Source organism: Apodemus sylvaticus, chromosome 7, assembly GCF_947179515.1.
Source record: "Apodemus sylvaticus chromosome 7, mApoSyl1.1, whole genome shotgun sequence".
Lineage (NCBI taxonomy): Eukaryota > Metazoa > Chordata > Mammalia > Rodentia > Muridae > Apodemus > Apodemus sylvaticus.
The window spans coordinates 61,070,922-61,088,379 of record NC_067478.1 but is presented as its reverse complement, the minus strand read 5'-3'; the positions used below and the strand labels follow the sequence as shown (position 1 = coordinate 61,088,379).

General features: G+C 40.4%; 1 protein-coding gene across 1 annotated transcript in view; it reads left to right on the top strand.

Moving 5' to 3' along the window:
• The window catches only part of Vps13c (vacuolar protein sorting 13 homolog C), a 152,811-nt gene that overhangs the window by 97,957 nt on the left and 37,396 nt on the right, over nucleotides 1–17,458 (top strand). Inside the window, exons 50-59 of the mRNA XM_052187918.1 lie at nucleotides 402–631; nucleotides 1,908–2,000; nucleotides 4,802–5,167; nucleotides 5,498–5,584; nucleotides 6,796–6,945; nucleotides 7,119–7,383; nucleotides 9,355–9,515; nucleotides 10,510–10,631; nucleotides 12,103–12,397; nucleotides 13,729–14,118. Of these exons, the coding sequence (XP_052043878.1) occupies nucleotides 402–631; nucleotides 1,908–2,000; nucleotides 4,802–5,167; nucleotides 5,498–5,584; nucleotides 6,796–6,945; nucleotides 7,119–7,383; nucleotides 9,355–9,515; nucleotides 10,510–10,631; nucleotides 12,103–12,397; nucleotides 13,729–14,118 (2,159 nt within the window). The remainder of the gene's footprint in view (nucleotides 1–401; nucleotides 632–1,907; nucleotides 2,001–4,801; nucleotides 5,168–5,497; nucleotides 5,585–6,795; nucleotides 6,946–7,118; nucleotides 7,384–9,354; nucleotides 9,516–10,509; nucleotides 10,632–12,102; nucleotides 12,398–13,728; nucleotides 14,119–17,458) is intronic.

Below are 17,458 nucleotides of genomic sequence, written 5' to 3'. Positions count from 1 at the left end.
TGAATGGTGGTCATACCTGATAACGTCATGCTGACTTCTCTAAGTTTGTACTGTGGATCATGTGGCACGGAGGGTGGCCTGGTGGGTGTAGCTGAAGTAAACTGGTGACAGCTGACTTTCCTTCATCAGAGGCTCTTTTTTCCTAGCAACTCTTTCTTGAATTCTGCTCCTTGCCCCACAGCATTACTTAACACCATGTGTTTATTTATATGTGCACATACCTGAGTTGCATGCCAAGAAACTTCCCAAACCATATCATTTCTAAAAGATCCAGTTAGGAGTGACTGACTTTGGCTTGGTTTCTAATTGTATTTTATTTTTTTTTTTATAGAATCAGCAATAGATACAAGGCCCATTGTGAAAATTTACATTAAATGTTTTCTGCCCTGCTGTTTCTTCAGATGACTCTGTGAGGCCAAATATGACTCTGAAGGCCATGATCACAGACCCAGAAGTGGTGTTTGTTGCCAACCTGACTAAGGCCGATGCTCCTGCTCTCACAGCCTCATTCCAGTGCAACCTCTCCCTCTCAACGTCCAAACTCGAGCAGATGATGGAAGCTTCTGTGAGAGACCTGAAAGTGCTTGCCTGCCCTTTCCTCAGAGAAAGGAGAGGGCAGAGCATCACCACGGTGAGAAAGACTGTGGATGCTGGCGATGACTTATTGTGATGGTGGGATCGTCAAAGGCTCTGCCAGGGAGACAGTGTTATGATTGACACTTAAGGTTCCATGATGTTCCTCAGTCATGGCCTCTACTGACAGTAGGGCCTCTCCAGATGAACGTTTCTAGCTTTTTATTTGTGTTTTTCTTGTTTGTTTATTTTTGTAGTAAAACCAATAAGTGAATGAAAAAGTAAACTAGCTATGAAAGAAATTTAATTGGCGTCATGTGACCCAAAGAGATGGTTGTATTTGTTGATAAAAGTTAATTTAAACCATGCTTTGCATTATTATTGAAGTTTGTGATTTTAGTTACTTCAGCTATACTAGTTATTTTTAGTGCCATATCTTGTGAGTTTATGATACGAGAATCTTATGTTGCTTGAATAATTTTCAACATATGTTCTATGCAAAAAGAAGCCTAGGCTTTTGTGCTTGATAATCAATTTCTCTTTTATATGTCACAGAAAGCTGATAGTAATCACTTCACTGAAGGCAGGTTCTAATTCAAAACCAACATAGCTCTGCCGTTGTCATGGCCTCGTTTATTAAGAGGCATTTTACTTTATATCTTCTATGATGTATGTGGTATTCCAGGTTTCATAGTTCACTGCTCATCAAGACTAAAGTTGAGATTGTTCTTAGAAGGAGCATCTCTGTGTGCTATTCACAACCCTGCTAGTCTTCATGAAACATTGTATACTAGGTGTACCCTAGGTCTTTGCTCCTGTTTATAGTTATCCCAAAGGTACATTTTATGCAGGGCATCATTTAAAACAATGGCTCCTGACCTGTGGGTTACAACCCCTTTAGAGGCCATATATCCGATATCCTGTATATCAGATATTTACATTATGACTCCTAATAGTAGCAAAATTACATTCATAAAGTAACAATACGAATAATTTTATGGTTGGGAGTTACCACAACATGGGGGTGGGTGGTGTCACCGCATTGGGGAGGTTGAAAACACTGATATAGAAGATCTTCTTGGAAGAAGGAAAGGTTTTGGGATAGTAAACCTGCACCCCTATTCCTTCTTTTGGGTCTGGAGTGAAGACTTTTTCCAGGTCTACTTAAAGTCCTTGAATGCCCCAGTGGTATAGAATTGTGGTGTGGAAGAGCTTCACTGAGAGCCTCGGCTGGTGTGCCTTTGCTGCAGTAAAGCCAGGCTAGTTCTTGTAAGTGTACAGTAGGTAAGGGATCTGTTCCCGGGGAAATGTGACTTTCATTTTTCTCTTTCTAGGTATTACAACCCTGCTCTTTATTTATGGAAAAGTGCACATGGGCTTCAGGGAAACAAAACATAAACATTGTGGTTAAAGAATTCATAATTAAGGTTGGTGCCTCTCATACATATTCTTTGATTGAAGGTTCATGTTTACTTTTATGCAGTATTGTATATTTTCAGTGCTTTGCAACAGTATCTTTTGGTGTCTCACACCTTGTGTATTGTTGCTGGTCACTTTTTTGGAAACATCTTTTCTTTAATATGCTTGCTTATTTATGTTGTTTTATAAAGAACACTTTTTGAAGTAATTTAATAAAAATTATTTATTACTGTGTATGTGTGCATGTGCTTGTGTGTGTGTGTGTGTGTGTGTGTGTGAATATGTATGCCATGCCACCACATAGAGTTCATAGGACAACTTTCTGGAGTCAGTTTTTCCTCTAACTGGGATTGAACTCAGGTTGATAGGCTTACATGGCAAGATTTTTATCCACTGAGATATCCTACCTGCCTGTAATAATACCTCTTATCAGTACAAATTATGAGAGTTTCTTTTTTATATTGCATGCGTATGTTGGGGGTTGTGTAGGAGGGGAGAACAGAGACGGATGGGAAAAGAAAAGTGTAGTGAGATGAAGATGAGATTACTTTATTTGTAGTTGTTTGTTTGGTTTTTATTTGCTGTTTAATTTGATTCAGTTCAATAACTTTTGTCAAATATTCTCTTTTGCTTGCAGATATGCAAACAGCAGGTACATATGTGAGATGAATGATGAGGATTTATTGTGTTTTAAACCCTAATGTAAAGTACTGAAAGAAGAAAGAACTCCAGTTCTTCTAGTAGCATTCAGATTCTGTTTGCCCACTTCCTTATGTGTTAGTCTGTGTGCTGTGTGCCTGGCAAGGCAGAAGTTGGCTATGGGTTTCCTTCTCTCCTTATTTTTTGAGATGAGGTCCCTTATTTATCCTGTAGCTCATTGGTAGGCTGCACTGACTGTTCAGCAAGCTCACATAGCCTGCACACTTGGCCTTTTACACGGCTGCTTGAGATCTGTGCTCAGGTCCTCATGGCTTCTCCAGAGAGCCCTTCACACAGTGAGCAGTTCCCAGCCTGGCCTGTCAGCTCTTTAAGCTTGACTTTCTGCCCATTTATGAGTGGAAAATACAGGAGAATTCTGGTTTTCTTTCTTTCCAGAGTATGAAAAACAGGAAGGGGTTTGTGCCAGTAATGATAGGAGCTTTGCTTTATAGGTCAGAGACAGATAATGGTGGAATTGAAGCTAAATGGGTTTCATCTGTAGTATTGTGTAAATAGTGGTACATCTTCCAGAATTTCAAAAATGCTGTATTTTATTAAATTGTCTTAAATTGTGTTTTGCTAATTAATGAAATTTCCAGTTTAAATACATGGGGTGCTAAGTGGAGCAAAGCCTCTTTGAATTCATATGAATTTTCTCTAAGACACTAGGTTAACTGCTGGGATAATAGTTCATATCTGTATATATGTATGTGTGTCTATATGTGTATATGTGTATATGTGTGTATATATGTATATATGTATGTATGTATGTATTAAATAAACATGTTAACTTCTTATTTTGGAGGCCCAGCTGGCCTTTAACTCATAGAGATCCCTCTGCCTCTGTCTCCCTAGTGCTGGAATTAGAGCTGTGTGCTACTATACTCTGCCATACACTTTTACCTTTACTATGTGTAAATATGTCCTGTGTAGGGCATTGAGTATCAACAGTTCTAGCAAGGAGAGAGTTAATGACACACGGAGATCAGTGATCATAGCTTTCATGCAGGCGGCATGCACAAGGGGCTTCTGGGAGAAAAGCAAGGGCCTTGCATACAAGCAAGTAAATAGGAAAAGCTATCTGCAAGCAGGGCTTCCTGAAGTAAGTTTCCAGACTTGATAGAAGGTAGATGATTGATGAAGAAGAGGAAAAGCCTATCCATATTCAACCAGAGGTACATGCAAAGGCAAAGTCTGAAGAAGCTGAACTCAAGAAGAACTTCGAGTGTGAGCCTCTGACCCAGGAGATGGTGTGGTAGAGTATAAGACTGAACATTTGTTAACTAAGAATAGGTGATGTTCATAAGGCAAGGGAAAATAAAGAAAGGCCTTGGGTGCAGTGTGCTGGAGTCTCACTTTGGTAATGTCTTAATTCTGTTTAGTGTTTTAGGGAAGTATATATTATGAGAAATGACTAATAAAGAATCTTTCTACCTACCCTGCTGTGTCTCAAACTCTGGCGAGCCAGTTAAACAGGCACTACCTCACAATCAGCTTTTTTGCAACCAGCCAAGGAGAATTTGAATTTATGTGGTGAATGCTGTAAAGTTATGAGGAATTTTAACTCAGCAATGACTTACCTAGGTTTGGCTTTAAAGTAGTTGTGCTGGTGGCATTTTGGAGGGTGGGCTGAGGGTATCAGGTGGATTAAAGGTTGGTATTTGTATAGCACTGTGGCAGAGATAGGAGAGTGGGCCTGTGGGCATTCTCCAGAGATGAGCAGGTGTAATTTCCTAGCACTTGGGGTGTAAATAAAATGGTCTTCCATCTCAGCCTCCTGCTTGATTGGGAAAGTTAACTAGGAATACAGTGAAAACATCACTGTGTGTGTGTGTGTGTGTGTGTGTGTGTGATAATATTATCTAATTCTGAACTATCAGTTCTCCATTGAGTTTTGACTGTTTATACAACATCAACTACTTAATTCCAGACAACCCACGCAGAAATCCTCATGCAATTAGTTGAATTCCTCTTTTCTTATTTTCCTTTGTACAGGAATATTTAGTATATTTAAATTTAAGTTACTTAATTATTAACTTTTAAGTCATTTTTTAAATTCTCATTTGGGAAGGAATTTATTCTAAATATTTTTCTGCTTTCATTTTTAAAGATCTCACCTATAATCCTTAATACTGTGATGACAATCATGGCTGCTATGTCTCCAAAGACCAAAGAAGATGAATGGAAAGACACTGCTAAGGAGACGGATGATCTCTGGGCTGTCAAATCTATTACTGATTATAACTCTTGGTTTCTCGGGGTTGACATGGCAACAGAAGTAACAGAAAATTTCAGAGACTTTGAACATCCATCAATAGAGGAAAATTGTGTGGTTGCTGTGGAGTCAGTTCAAGTCACCTTAGAATGTGGCCTTGGGCATCGCACCGTGCCCCTGTTATTGGCAGAGTCCAAGTTCTCTGGAAATATTAAAAACTGGACTTCTCTAATGGCTGCTGCTGCTGACATGACACTAGAGGTATGGCCACATTGGCACCTCCAGAGCACAGCTGGAAACTACCATTGCAGAAGTAAGATGCACAGCTGTAGCAAGTACATAGTCTAATGTTAATGTGATGGTATCGAATTACCTATGATTGCTATTCTTAAAACTCTCTTTCTAAGTAATACCTGACAGTAAAGCAGTGGGGCGAGGGGATCTATATTGTGTTTTGTGTGTGCTTCTTTAGGTGGGGTTTTCAAATGTCTTTGGATATAAAACAGTAGTTTAATATACCTTTCCCACTGATTGTATAATTATATGATTAATGTTGAACAACTAAGCAATTGAAGTTCTTCACCTTTTCAGGTTCACTATTATAATGAAACCCATGCCGTCTGGGAGCCACTGATTGAAAGAGTGGAGGGGAAAACACCATGGAGCTTAAAGCTTAACGTAAGGAAGCCAGTGCTGTTGTGCAGTGCGATGCCGAGTGGTCCGACTATAGTAGTTTTTAAGTTCAGTGATTTTCAACATTTGGTCTAGGGTCCAGGAAACTCCTTAAAGTTCTTGAGGCCATAACTCCTTTCATAGTAACAGTGAGACATCACACATAGCTCTTTATTTCTATTTTCTCATGAATGTACAATTGAGATTTTGAGAGACTGAATACAGAAGTTCAGTAGGCTGACTGTGTAGCGGAAGTGAGAATCCATCTGCTTATGCAGGCCTTCAGGACAGACACTTGTCCAAACCTCTATTCATATTCACGTTTCCAAGATTGTCTTTCATTTAAGTGTTAACATGTAATTTAAAATTCTTAAATATTTACTTTTTTCAGTTTTCATTTCTAATATACTACATATTGGTAGGTAAAACTCATGGATGGAAACTTTTGAATTATTCAGTGATTTTTGGGGGGATAACTTCTAAAAAATTGACAATTAATATGATGAACTCTCTGAATTTGACATTTCCCAGTCTTTGATGTGGAAGTATGTATTTTTTCCTCTGGGGACACAGGACTGTGAGATGGTGGTACTGCTCACGTCACAGTGGTCACTGATGGAGGGGTCACACACAGAAACTGCTGCAGCAAATTCTCTTTTAAAGATGATAACTCACTAACCTCGTATCCCAGTTCCTTCTGATTAAAGTAGAGATTATATCTGGTCTACCTCTCTCTGACATAATGAGACTGAAAAAGAATATTTAACAAAGATTTTGAAATGCGATTGGAATGAAAATGCAAATGTTATTTGCAATAAGTTTGATTCAAAAGCTTACCATATTATTTACCGAGAAGTAATTGGAAGAATCCTCTTATCTCCAGGTGACTCCTATAGCCAGGGTCAGTTGAGAGTTTGGAGTCACCTTCATTGCTATTTAGAACAGAACTGTTGTAGGAGCTAGCTTGCTCTGGCAAGGAGTCAGATGGTGGGGTTGACTCGTCAGGCTTTCAGCAGTGTGCTAGCATTTCCTTTCCACGGCCTATGTGCAGAGAGAAGGCTTCCAGTCTTTGCTGAATCAGAGAGATGCTCATAGGGTTGAAAATAAAACCTTGAGGAACTGTATTCCCGGTTCAGCTGTCTCCCTTCATGTTGAGCTTTTAAAAGCCACCATTGATTAGTTGGCTGATCAGTTCTGTATGCTGTTCATCTTCCTAGGTAAAGAAGAGCCCAATCCAGGATAAAAGTCTGATGCCAGGAGATGATTTTATTCCTGAGCCACAAACCGCAGTTCATATTTCTTCAGGAGCTACGATGAATATCACAATATCCAAAAGTTGTCTTAATGTTTTCAACAATTTAGCAAAAGTATGTGTGATTCTATTCTGGAACATTTCATGTTAGATTTAGGAAAGAAACATGCATGGATTGTTTGTTTGTTTGTTTGTTTTGTCATCAAAACAAATTTCAAAAAACACGTAGCTTTGGTAAAATGCTAGAGATACCTTGCTGAGGTTTTCCTGGTCTGCGCTCCTTTGCAGGGTTTCTCTGAGGGAGCGGCTTCTACTTTTGACTATTCTCTGAAAGACAGGGCTCCTTTCACAGTCAGAAACGCCCTGGGTGTTCCGACGAAGGTGCAGCCTAATCGAAGCCTCAGGGTGGCAGGTTCCCCTGAGAAGACCGACATTTATGATGTGGGTGCTGGTCAGTATTTGGAGCTGGACTATGCCAGCCTGGAGCCTTCGCGTCAAGGAAAGCTGTCAGTCCTGAGCCGGCAGGAGAGCACGCTCTTTACACTGACCTTTGGTAGGTATGCTGTGCTTGCTGTGTTTTCAGAGCTTCCCAGGGATGGGCCAGGACATTTTTGATAAATCAGCCTATACTGTTTTACCAAAGATATTCTGGGAGACATTTGTCAGGGTTTCCAGGGTTTACCTCTGGGTTTCTTCTAAACATAAGATAGACTTTAATTAATAAACACCTTATAGAAGTTGATTATTAATTTCTATGCCCTTAGTAATAAGCATTATGTTTCAAAAAGGATGAACATTCAGTTGAGGGAGAAAAGTGGTCCTACTCAGAAACCTAAAATATTCATGGTAATGATACCATTACAAAGACAAGGAAATTATTATCTAGTTGAAAGATTAATTAAAAAGTTGAATTTTATTTTACTTTATTTTAATTGGTTTGCTCAATATTTTTATTCGTTTTTATTTACTTTACATCTTGGTTGCAACTTTCCCTTCCTCCTTTGCACCTAGTCGCTCCCTCTCACCTTACCTCCTCCCCCATCCACCCTTCCTCTCTTCTCCTCAGAAACGGGGAGGCCTCCCATGGATATCAGCCAGCCTTGGCATATCAAGTTGCAGTAAGACAATACACATCTTCTATTGAGGCTAGGACAGCCATGTTAGGGGCAAGGGACCCCTAACATGTTGTCAGATACAGCTTCCGCTTCTGTTAGGGGTCCCACATGAAGACCAAGCTGCACAACTGTTGCACTATGCAGAGGCCTAGGTCTGTCCTATTCGTGCTCTCTGGTTGGCATTGCACGCTCTGTGAGCCCCTATTTTGTAGATGTTACTTGATTCTCTAGGTTTTGTTGTGTCCTTGACCCCTCTGGCTCCTACAATCCTCCCCCCGCCCCCCTTCCTTAGAAATCCCTAAGCTCTGCCTAATGTTTGCCTGTGAGTCTTTGCATCAGTTTCCATCAGTTGCTGGGTTCCTGTCTGCAAGTGTAGCAGACTCTTGTTAATATTGTCAGGGCTTGGCTATCTCCCATGGCATGGGTCTCAAGCTGGACTAGTCATTGGTTGGCCCTTCCCTCAAATTCTGCTCCATCTTTTACCCCTGCCCATCTTGTAGCCAGGACAGATTGTGGGTCTTTGGTTTTGTGGCTGAGTTGGTATCCTAATCTCTCCATTGGAAGTCTTGCCTGGTTACAGGAGATGGATGGTTCAGGCTGCACATCCCTTATTGCTTGGAGTCTTAGCTAGGGTTATTCTTACAGATTCCTGGGAGTTTCCATTGTCCTAAGTTTCTAGCTTATTCCAGAGATACACCCCTTCCGTACCCCAGTACTCTCTCCTTTCCTTCTCCACCCACCTCATCCCTCCTGTTCCCATTCCTAACCCTCCCCTAACCAGTCCTCTCCTTCTATCCATATCCAATGTCTGTTCTATTCCCCCTTCTCCATGAGATTCAAGCCCCTAGGGCCCTCTCTGTTACTGAGCTTCTTTGGGTCTATGTCTTATAGCATGGTTCTCCAGTACTTAATGACTTATATCCACTTACACTTGAGTACACACCATGTTTGTCTTTTTGGGTCTATGTTACCTCTCTCAGGATGATTTTTTTCTATTTGTATTAGCACACTTACCTTCTCAGTGCTTGTAGCAAAAGTTTTATATTAGTAATTGTTTTTCTTTTTTTTATTTGTCTCAGAGTCTTAGAAAAACATTTATATTTCTAATGATGAGAAAGCATACCCTTGTCATTATGGGGAGGTGTTACTATTTTGTTTAAGTTATTTATTTTATTATATTTTGCATACATGTATGCCTGTATACCATATGCATGCCCGGTGCCCTTAGAGGCCAGAAGAGGACCTCAGAGTCCCTGGTGTTACAGATGGTTGTGAGGTGCCATGTGGGTGCTGGGAATCAAACCCTGGACCTCAGTAAGAACAACATGTGCCCTTAACTGCTGACCCATCTCTCCAGGCCCAGGGTTGGTTATTAAAAAGTAACTATTTTTAATTCTCTTCTTCTTCAGTACCATATGGTTATACAGAAGTGGCTAGTGTTCCTGTTGCCAGGCCTGGCCGGAGATTGTATAATGTGCGGAATCCCAGTGCCAGCCGGTCGGATTCCGTGTTGGTGCAGATTGACGCAACAGAAGGCAACAAGGTCGTCACTCTCCGCTCGCCTCTGCAGGTAATGCTGTCAGGTAATGTGTCCTCTTAGGTTGAGATTGGGAGGTGTAGAAAATTTGCTCGAGCACCTCTGATCTTTCAGAAATAATTGGCAAAGTAAAGTATATTCTACTTCTACCCCGCTCTGTTAGTGTGGTTTAACTTAAAAGACTTGAAAAGCAGTGTTTGTTTGTTTATTTGTTTAAGTATAGTTTTACTGGCCACAAATGTATAAGCACTTAGTATTTTTTTTTTTAGAGATTTGAAACACTTAAACATCTAAACATTATTTGTTCCTTTAGGCATTTCAAAATGAGACACTATAATTATGGTTGATTGTCAAACAAGATAGCCTCCTGATCTCTTAGTATACCATCACCTGAGGCTGTATTTTTCCAGTATGTGTGAGGTGTTTGGAATGCCTTACTCTGATGTAAAAAAAAGGAAAAGAAAGACAGTTTAATCATTTAATAAACATTCTTCTTTCTGCTCTTCTGATTATACTAAACTTTTTAGTCTTTTCCAGCATTAAGTACAGGCTTCAGTATGTGTCAATGTAAAGAACACTTCTCCCCGCCCAACTCATGCGTACAGATTGGAACTCATCATCATTTTGGACCCTGTTACATTTTAAGTTGTTCTTAGTTCTAGTATAGGCCCCAGTGCAATCAGGAAAAGATTTCCATGGCTTTCCTTGTTTCTTTGTCACATGATGTGTTGATGGGAGGTTGTAGAGGAGAAAACATGCGAGTGGGAGTGGTACACCTTTAATGGTGGCGTAGACTAACTACATACACATATAATATATAGATGACGTGGCAGTGCTGATTTGGAACTGCCACTTAAACATTAAGTGTAGTGTTTATATATAATATTTAGATACCTAAATATTGTTGTTAGCCAGTGGGAATATTTTCCAATATTAAGTTGAACTTTTTAGATCTTAAGAAATGTGTATGCTGCTAATGCTTTCTATTTAATATGTAATTTAAAAAGTTATATATCTATTCCAACAGATAAAAAACCACTTCTCGATAGCATTTATCATCTACAAATTTGTCAAGAATGTTAAGCTGTTGGAGCGCATTGGAATAGCTAGCCCTGAGGAAGAGTTCCATGTCCCTTTGGATTCCTATAGGTACGTAGTCCGCATGCACTTAGCTTCCAAATGGGATGGTGGTCAGCAGAGCTGGAATGGGTGGGCAGTGCTGCTGAGGAAGCTAGGACTTTCAGGGTCTTGAAGGGTGCTGGGGGTGGAGTCCAGAAGGCTGAGTGTACAGTTAGCATAGGGTGTATGGAAATGCCATAGTGAAACCTGTTAATTTGTACAATTAATGTGGGTTGTTAGTCACATAAATAAAATCTTAGAAAATAAAATAAAATCATGTATCTCTAATTTTATGAGCTGTGTCTCTGTTTTAGGGAAAATAGCCCTACATGTTTATCGCCTAGCCATACAACAGCCATTTTTTTTTTGATTATTCTAATGATTTCTTTCTTTTTTTTCTTTTTTTAATTTTATTTTTATTTTTTTATTTCATTCGATATATTTTTTATTTACATTTCAAATGATTTCCCCTTTTCTGGTCCCCCACTCCCCAAAAGTCACATAAGCCCCCTTCCCTCCCCCTATTCTCCCACCCACCCCTTCCCACTTCCCTGTTCTGGTTTTGCCTTATATTGCTACACTGAGTCTTTCCAGAACCAGTGGCCACTCCTCTGTTCTTCTTGTACTTCATTTGATGTGTGGATTATGTTTTGGATATTCCAGTTTTCCAGTCTAATATCCACTTATTAGTGAGTGCATACCATGATTGATCTTTTGAGAATGGGTTACCTCCTTAGTATGATGTTCTCTAGCTCCATCCATTTGCCTAAGAATTTCATGAATTCATTGTTTCTAATGGCTGAGTAGTACTCCATTGTGTATATATACCACATTTTTTGCATCCATTCTTCTGTTGAGGGATACCTGGGTTCTTTCCAGCTTCTGGCTATTATAAATAGGGCTGCTATGAACATAGTGGAGCATATATCCTTATTACATGCTGGGGAATACTCTGGGTATATGCCCAGGAGTGGTATAGCAGGGTCTTTACCCTGAGATTTCACCGTACTTCAGTCAGAATGGCTGAGATTAAAAACTCAGGAGACAGCAGGTGTTGGCGAGGATGTGGAGAAAGAGGAACACTCCTCCACTGCTGGTGAGGTTGCAAATTGGTACAACCACTCTGGAAATCAGTCTGGCGGTTCCTCAGAAAACTGGGCACGTCACTTCCAGAAGATCCTGCTATACAACAGCCATTTTTAGAACACATAAGAATTTATTCTTTTATTAGAAATACATGTTATCATTGAGTTTACAATATAAACTATTCATCTGATATTTGCTACTTTGCAATTTTCTAAAGTTATATATTTTATTAGCTTGTCTTTATAGTCAAAATGAGACTATTTCAAGTTGTCCTTTCTCTGATGGCAGCTTTGTCACTTTGGGCATGTTGTAAACTTTCTTAGCAGTGGTTTCTACATTTGTAAGAATATTGTTACCCACCTTATAGAGTCATCATGAAGAGTCTGAGGTTCTCTTCCTTACCTCCCATCTGTAGATGCCAGTTGTATGTTCAGCCAGCTGGCGGCTTAGAGCAGCAGTATACTCAGTCTACCACGTACATTTCCTGGAAGGAAGAGCTTCACCGCAGCACGGAGGTCAGGTGCATGCTGCAGTGTCCTGCAGTAGAAGTCAGCTTCCTACCACTCATCGTCAACACAGTCGCCCTGCCCGATGAGCTGAGCTACATCGGTGCCCACGGGGAAGACTGGGATCCGGCCTACATTATTCATCTGTACCCTCCTCTCACCTTGCGGAACCTTCTCCCGTATTCATTAAGATATTTACTTGAGGTATGGGTCTCGTATTTTTATTATCATTACTACTGTTATACAGAGCAAATTCTCATTCTGTTTGGTGATGTTAGCTTTAATTGGTGTTTCATGTTTTTAAGATGTGTTTACTATAGCTATCCTGGCATAGCATCAGCATTAGGCCTTATACTGTGTGCTTTCTGTATTAGCATGCTTCAGTCCTCACGGTGGCCTTGGTAGTGCATACAGTCCTTTTCTCCCCTTTTATCCAGACACTAACGGATCAGTGTCTGATCCAAGGTCCTCCTGCTAGACAGTGGGAAAGCCAGGAGTTACACTTCAGCAGTTACACTTTCCCCAATTCTTTGCTGTTAAATTAAAAGCCTAAACCAGCTTTTTATTATGTTGTCTTGTTACCTAAAGGAGGGAAAAATGCAAATAGGGACATATCCTGATGTTTGCTTTAAAGTTTATGCTGAAAATAAAATCCACTATTTGACATATGAGCACATGGGATATTATAAATATAATTAGATGTGTACATTATAAATATGATTAAATTTGCATACTCTGTGATGTTTTAAAAGGCAACAGCCTTGGGAAGTGTTTGGAACCTAAATGATTCCTTTTCTTTATCAAACAATGGTCAAACCCTGAGTTATAGAGACAGAAGTTATAAATGAAGTTATAAATAGCATCCGTGTACAAGAAAGCCACAATAAGGAAGCCCGGTTTCTTCGTTAGCATTCATAGTTTTAAAAGACTTAGTTTTTGCTTTTAAGTGTGTATGTGTACATGCCTGAGGGCAGTGTCCAAGCAGTCTTTTCCTGGAGTTGGGAGTTGCAGGTGGTTGTAAGCCGCTGGATGTGGGTGCTGGGAGCTGAGGTGGCAGTGGTTTCTCCTGTCAGGTTCTCTGCAAGGCCAGTAATGCTGAGCCATCTCTCCAGCCCTAGCAGATCCATCTTGCTTGGCATGGCTTCTCTGGTTCTGTGATTATAGCAGCCGTGAGCCATGATGTCAGAATAGAGAGGGTAAAGATGATGTCCGATGGTTCAAGGGGCTCATTTTATAACCCAGCTCTAATGGGAATAGTTGGGGTCTAAGATCCAGTCTTGGATTCTTGACATAGACACAAGTTCTCAAAACTTAGGATGGTTTGCCTACAGGATGGCAAGAAGACACTCCCACTGTGGCTGTGAGAGAGGGTTTCCTTTGGAGTCCCTAGTGATTGCTGAGAATTTCTAACATCTAAGCATGCTTAGACTTGGTGGTCAGTCTTCCTTGGTAGGATATTTAGCACTGTGTAAAATACAGATTTTGTTAGTAAAGAGATGTGTTCAGTAAACGTGTTTTTGTGTGGTTGTTTTTAGGGAACTGCAGAAACTCACGAGCTGGCAGAAGGCAGCTCTGCTGACGTTCTGCACTCGCGAATCAGTGGAGAGATCATAGAGCTAGTGCTGGTGAAATACCTGGGCAAGAACTGGAATGGACACTTCCGCATTTGTGACACACTTCCCGAGTTCTTCCTCGTCTGCTTTTCCTCAGACACCGCGGAAGTGATGACAGTTGACCTGTCAGTTCACGTCAGGCGAATTGGCTGCCGAATGGAGCTGTCTGTCTTTAGTCCCTATTGGCTAATCAACAAAACTTCTCGGGTTCTCCAGTATCGCTCCGAGGAGATACATGTTAAACACCCAGCCGATTTCAGGGACATCATTTTATTCTCTTTCAAGAAGAAGAACATTTTTAGTAAAAACAAGGTATGCTTTAGCAAGTAAAAATAGGAAAGCTACTAAATGTAGAGACTTGGGAATTTAAAAGCATGCTTGGCTATGTGTGCATCTCTCTGGGTATAAATTAAGTCCAAGGAGACTCTAAATACTGCAGATTCTACCTAGACATTAGGAACTTGCAGCAGCAATCAGCTGAAGCAGGGCTCCCCGTTCTTCAGGGCTATAAGATAACTGTTGTTATTAAAGTCCTGCCGCGTGCTCCTGCACTGGTGTGGCATGTGAAAATAAACACTTAGCAGTTGAGATGGGCCTCCTGGGCCTCCTAAGCCAGCCTTTAGGGAAGAAGCCCTGTGTTTAAGCATGGCCAGTGTTCACCCTTTGACTTTCTGTATGCCCTCTACCTGATTACTAATACCCCAGCACCACCCATTTTCCCTGACCTATCTGTTGTTCATTCTTAGACACTGCTCATCACTAATGCATTGAAAAATTTCTGTTTACAGTGACTCTACATGTCCCAGTCCTATTGCTTAGAGTCATGGGTCTCAAATCTCAATGTCCATTGTTGTCACCTAGATGGCTTTACAGTTGTTTGCTGAATCCTGCCCTTAGGTTCACTTTAGTGATTCTGGACAGAGTCTGAGAATATGTCTGTAACAGTTTCAGATGCAGCTGCTGAGTGGGAGTAACTCTTTAGAGTTCAGATCAAAACATGGCATTTGAGTTTGCCTCTGTGTGTGAGCTTTGGTTGTCCTTGTGTTTCTTTCTTTCTTTTTTTTTTATTCAATATAATTTATTTACATTTCAAATGATTTCCCCTTTTCTAGCCCCCGACTCCCCGAAAGTCCCGTAAGTCCCCTTCTCTTCCCCTGTCCTCCCACCCACTCCTTCCCACTTCCCCATTCTGGTTTTGCCCAATACTGTTTCACTGAGTCTTTCCAGAACCAGGGGCCACACCTCCTTTCTTCTTGTACCTCATTTGATGTGTGGATTATGTTTTGGGTATTCCAGTTTTCTAGGTTAATAACCACTTATTAGTGACTGCATACCATGATTCGCCTTTTGAGTCTGGGTTACCTCACTTAATATGATGTTCTCTAGCTCCATCCATTTGCCTAAGAATTTCACGAATTCATTGTTTCTAATGGCTGAATAGTACTCCATTGTGTAGATATACCACATTTTTTGCATCCACTCTTCTGTTGAGGGATACCTGGGTTCTTTCCAGCATCTGGCAATTATAAATAGGGCTGCTATGAACATAGTAGAGCATGTATCCTTATTACATGGTGGGGAATCCTCTGGGTATATGCCCAGGAGTGGTATAGCAGGATCTTCTGGAAGTGAGGTGCCCAGTTTTCGGAGGAACCGCCAGACTGATTTCCAGAGTGGTTGTACCAATTTGCAACCCCACCAGCAGTGGAGGAGTGTTCCTCTTTCTCCACACCCTCTCCAACAACTGCTGTCTCCTGAATTTTTAATCTTAGCCATTCTGACTGGTGTAAGATGAAATCTTAGGGTTGTTTTGATTTGCATTTCCCTAATGATTAATGAAGTTGAGCATTTTTTAAGATGCTTCTCCGCCATTCGAATTTCTTCAGGTGAGAATTCCTTGTTTAACTCTGTACCCCATTTTTTAACAGGGTTGTTCGGTTTTCTGGAGTCTAACTTCTTGAGTTCTTTATATATATTGGATATTAGCCCTCTATCTGATGTAGGATTGGTGAAGATCTTTTCCCAATTTGTTGGTTGCCGATTTGTCCTCTTTATGGTGTCCTTTGCCTTACAGAAACTTTGTAATTTTATGAGGTCCCATTTGTCAATTCTTGCTCTTAGAGCATACGCTATTGGTGTTCTGTTCAGAAACTTTCTCCCTGTACCGATGTCCTCAAGGGTCTTCCCCAGTTTCTTTTCTATTAGCTTCAGAGTGTCTGGCTTTATGTGGAGGTTCTTGATCCATTTGGATTTGAGCTTAGTACAAGGAGACAAGGATGGATCAATTCGCATTCTTCTGCATGCTGACCTCCAGTTGAACCAGCACCATTTGTTGAAAAGGCTATCTTTTTTCCATTGGATGTTTTCAGCCTCTTTGTCGAGGATCAAGTGGCCATAGGTGTGTGGGTTCATTTCTGGATCTTCAATCCTGTTCCATTGATCCTCCTGCCTGTCACTGTACCAATACCATGCAGTTTTTAACACTATTGCTCTGTAGTATTGCTTGAGGTCAGGGATACTGATTCCCCCAGATTTTCTTTTGTTGCTGAGAATAGTTTTAGCTATCCTGGGTTTTTTGTTGTTCCAGATGAATTTGATAATTGCTGTTTCTAACTCTGTGAAGAATTGAGTTGGGATTTTGATGGGTATTGCATTGAATCTGTATATTGCTTTTGGCAAAATGGCCATTTTAACTATATTGATTCTACCGATCCATGAGCATGGGAGGTTTTCCCATTTTTTGAGGTCTTCTTCCATTTCCTTCTTCAGAGTCTTGAAGTTCACCCAGGAGGAGTAGAAGGCAGGAAATCATCAAACTCAGGGCCGAAATCAATCAGGTAGAAACAAAGAGAACCATACAAAAAATCAACAAAACCAGGAGCTGGTTCTTTGAGAAAATCAACAAGATAGATAAACCCTTAGCCAGACCGACCAAAGGGCACAGAGAAGGTATCCAAATTAACAAACTTAGAAATGAAAAGGGAGATATAACAACGGAAACTGAGGAAATCCAAAAAATCATCAGATCCTACTACAAGAGCCTGTACTCAACACAACTGGAGAATTTGGAGGAAATGGACAATTTCCTTGACAGATACCAAATACCAAAATTAAATCAGGACCAACTAGACCATCTAAATAGTCCCACAATGCCTAAAGAAATAGAAGGAGTCATAGAAAGTCTTCCAACCAAAAAAAAGCACAGGACCAGATGGTTTCAGTGCAGAATTCTATCAGACCTTCAAAGAAGAGTTAACACCAATACTCTTCAAACAATTCCACAAAATAGAAACAGAAGGAACACTACCCAATTTCTTCTATGAAGCCACAATTAAGCTGATACCAAAGCCACACAAAGATCCAACAAAGAAAGAGAACTTCAGACCAATTTCCCTTATGAACATCGATGCAAAAATACTCAATAAAATTCATGCCAACTGAATCCAAGAACACATCAAAACGATCATCCACCATGATCAAGTAGGCTTTATCCCGGGAATGCAGGGTGGGTTCAATATACGGAAATCCATCAATACAATCCACTACATAAACAAACTCAAAAAACAACACCACATGGTCATTTCATTGGATGCTGAAAAAGCATTTGACAAAATTCAGCATCCTTTCATGCTTAAAGTCTTGGAGAGAACAG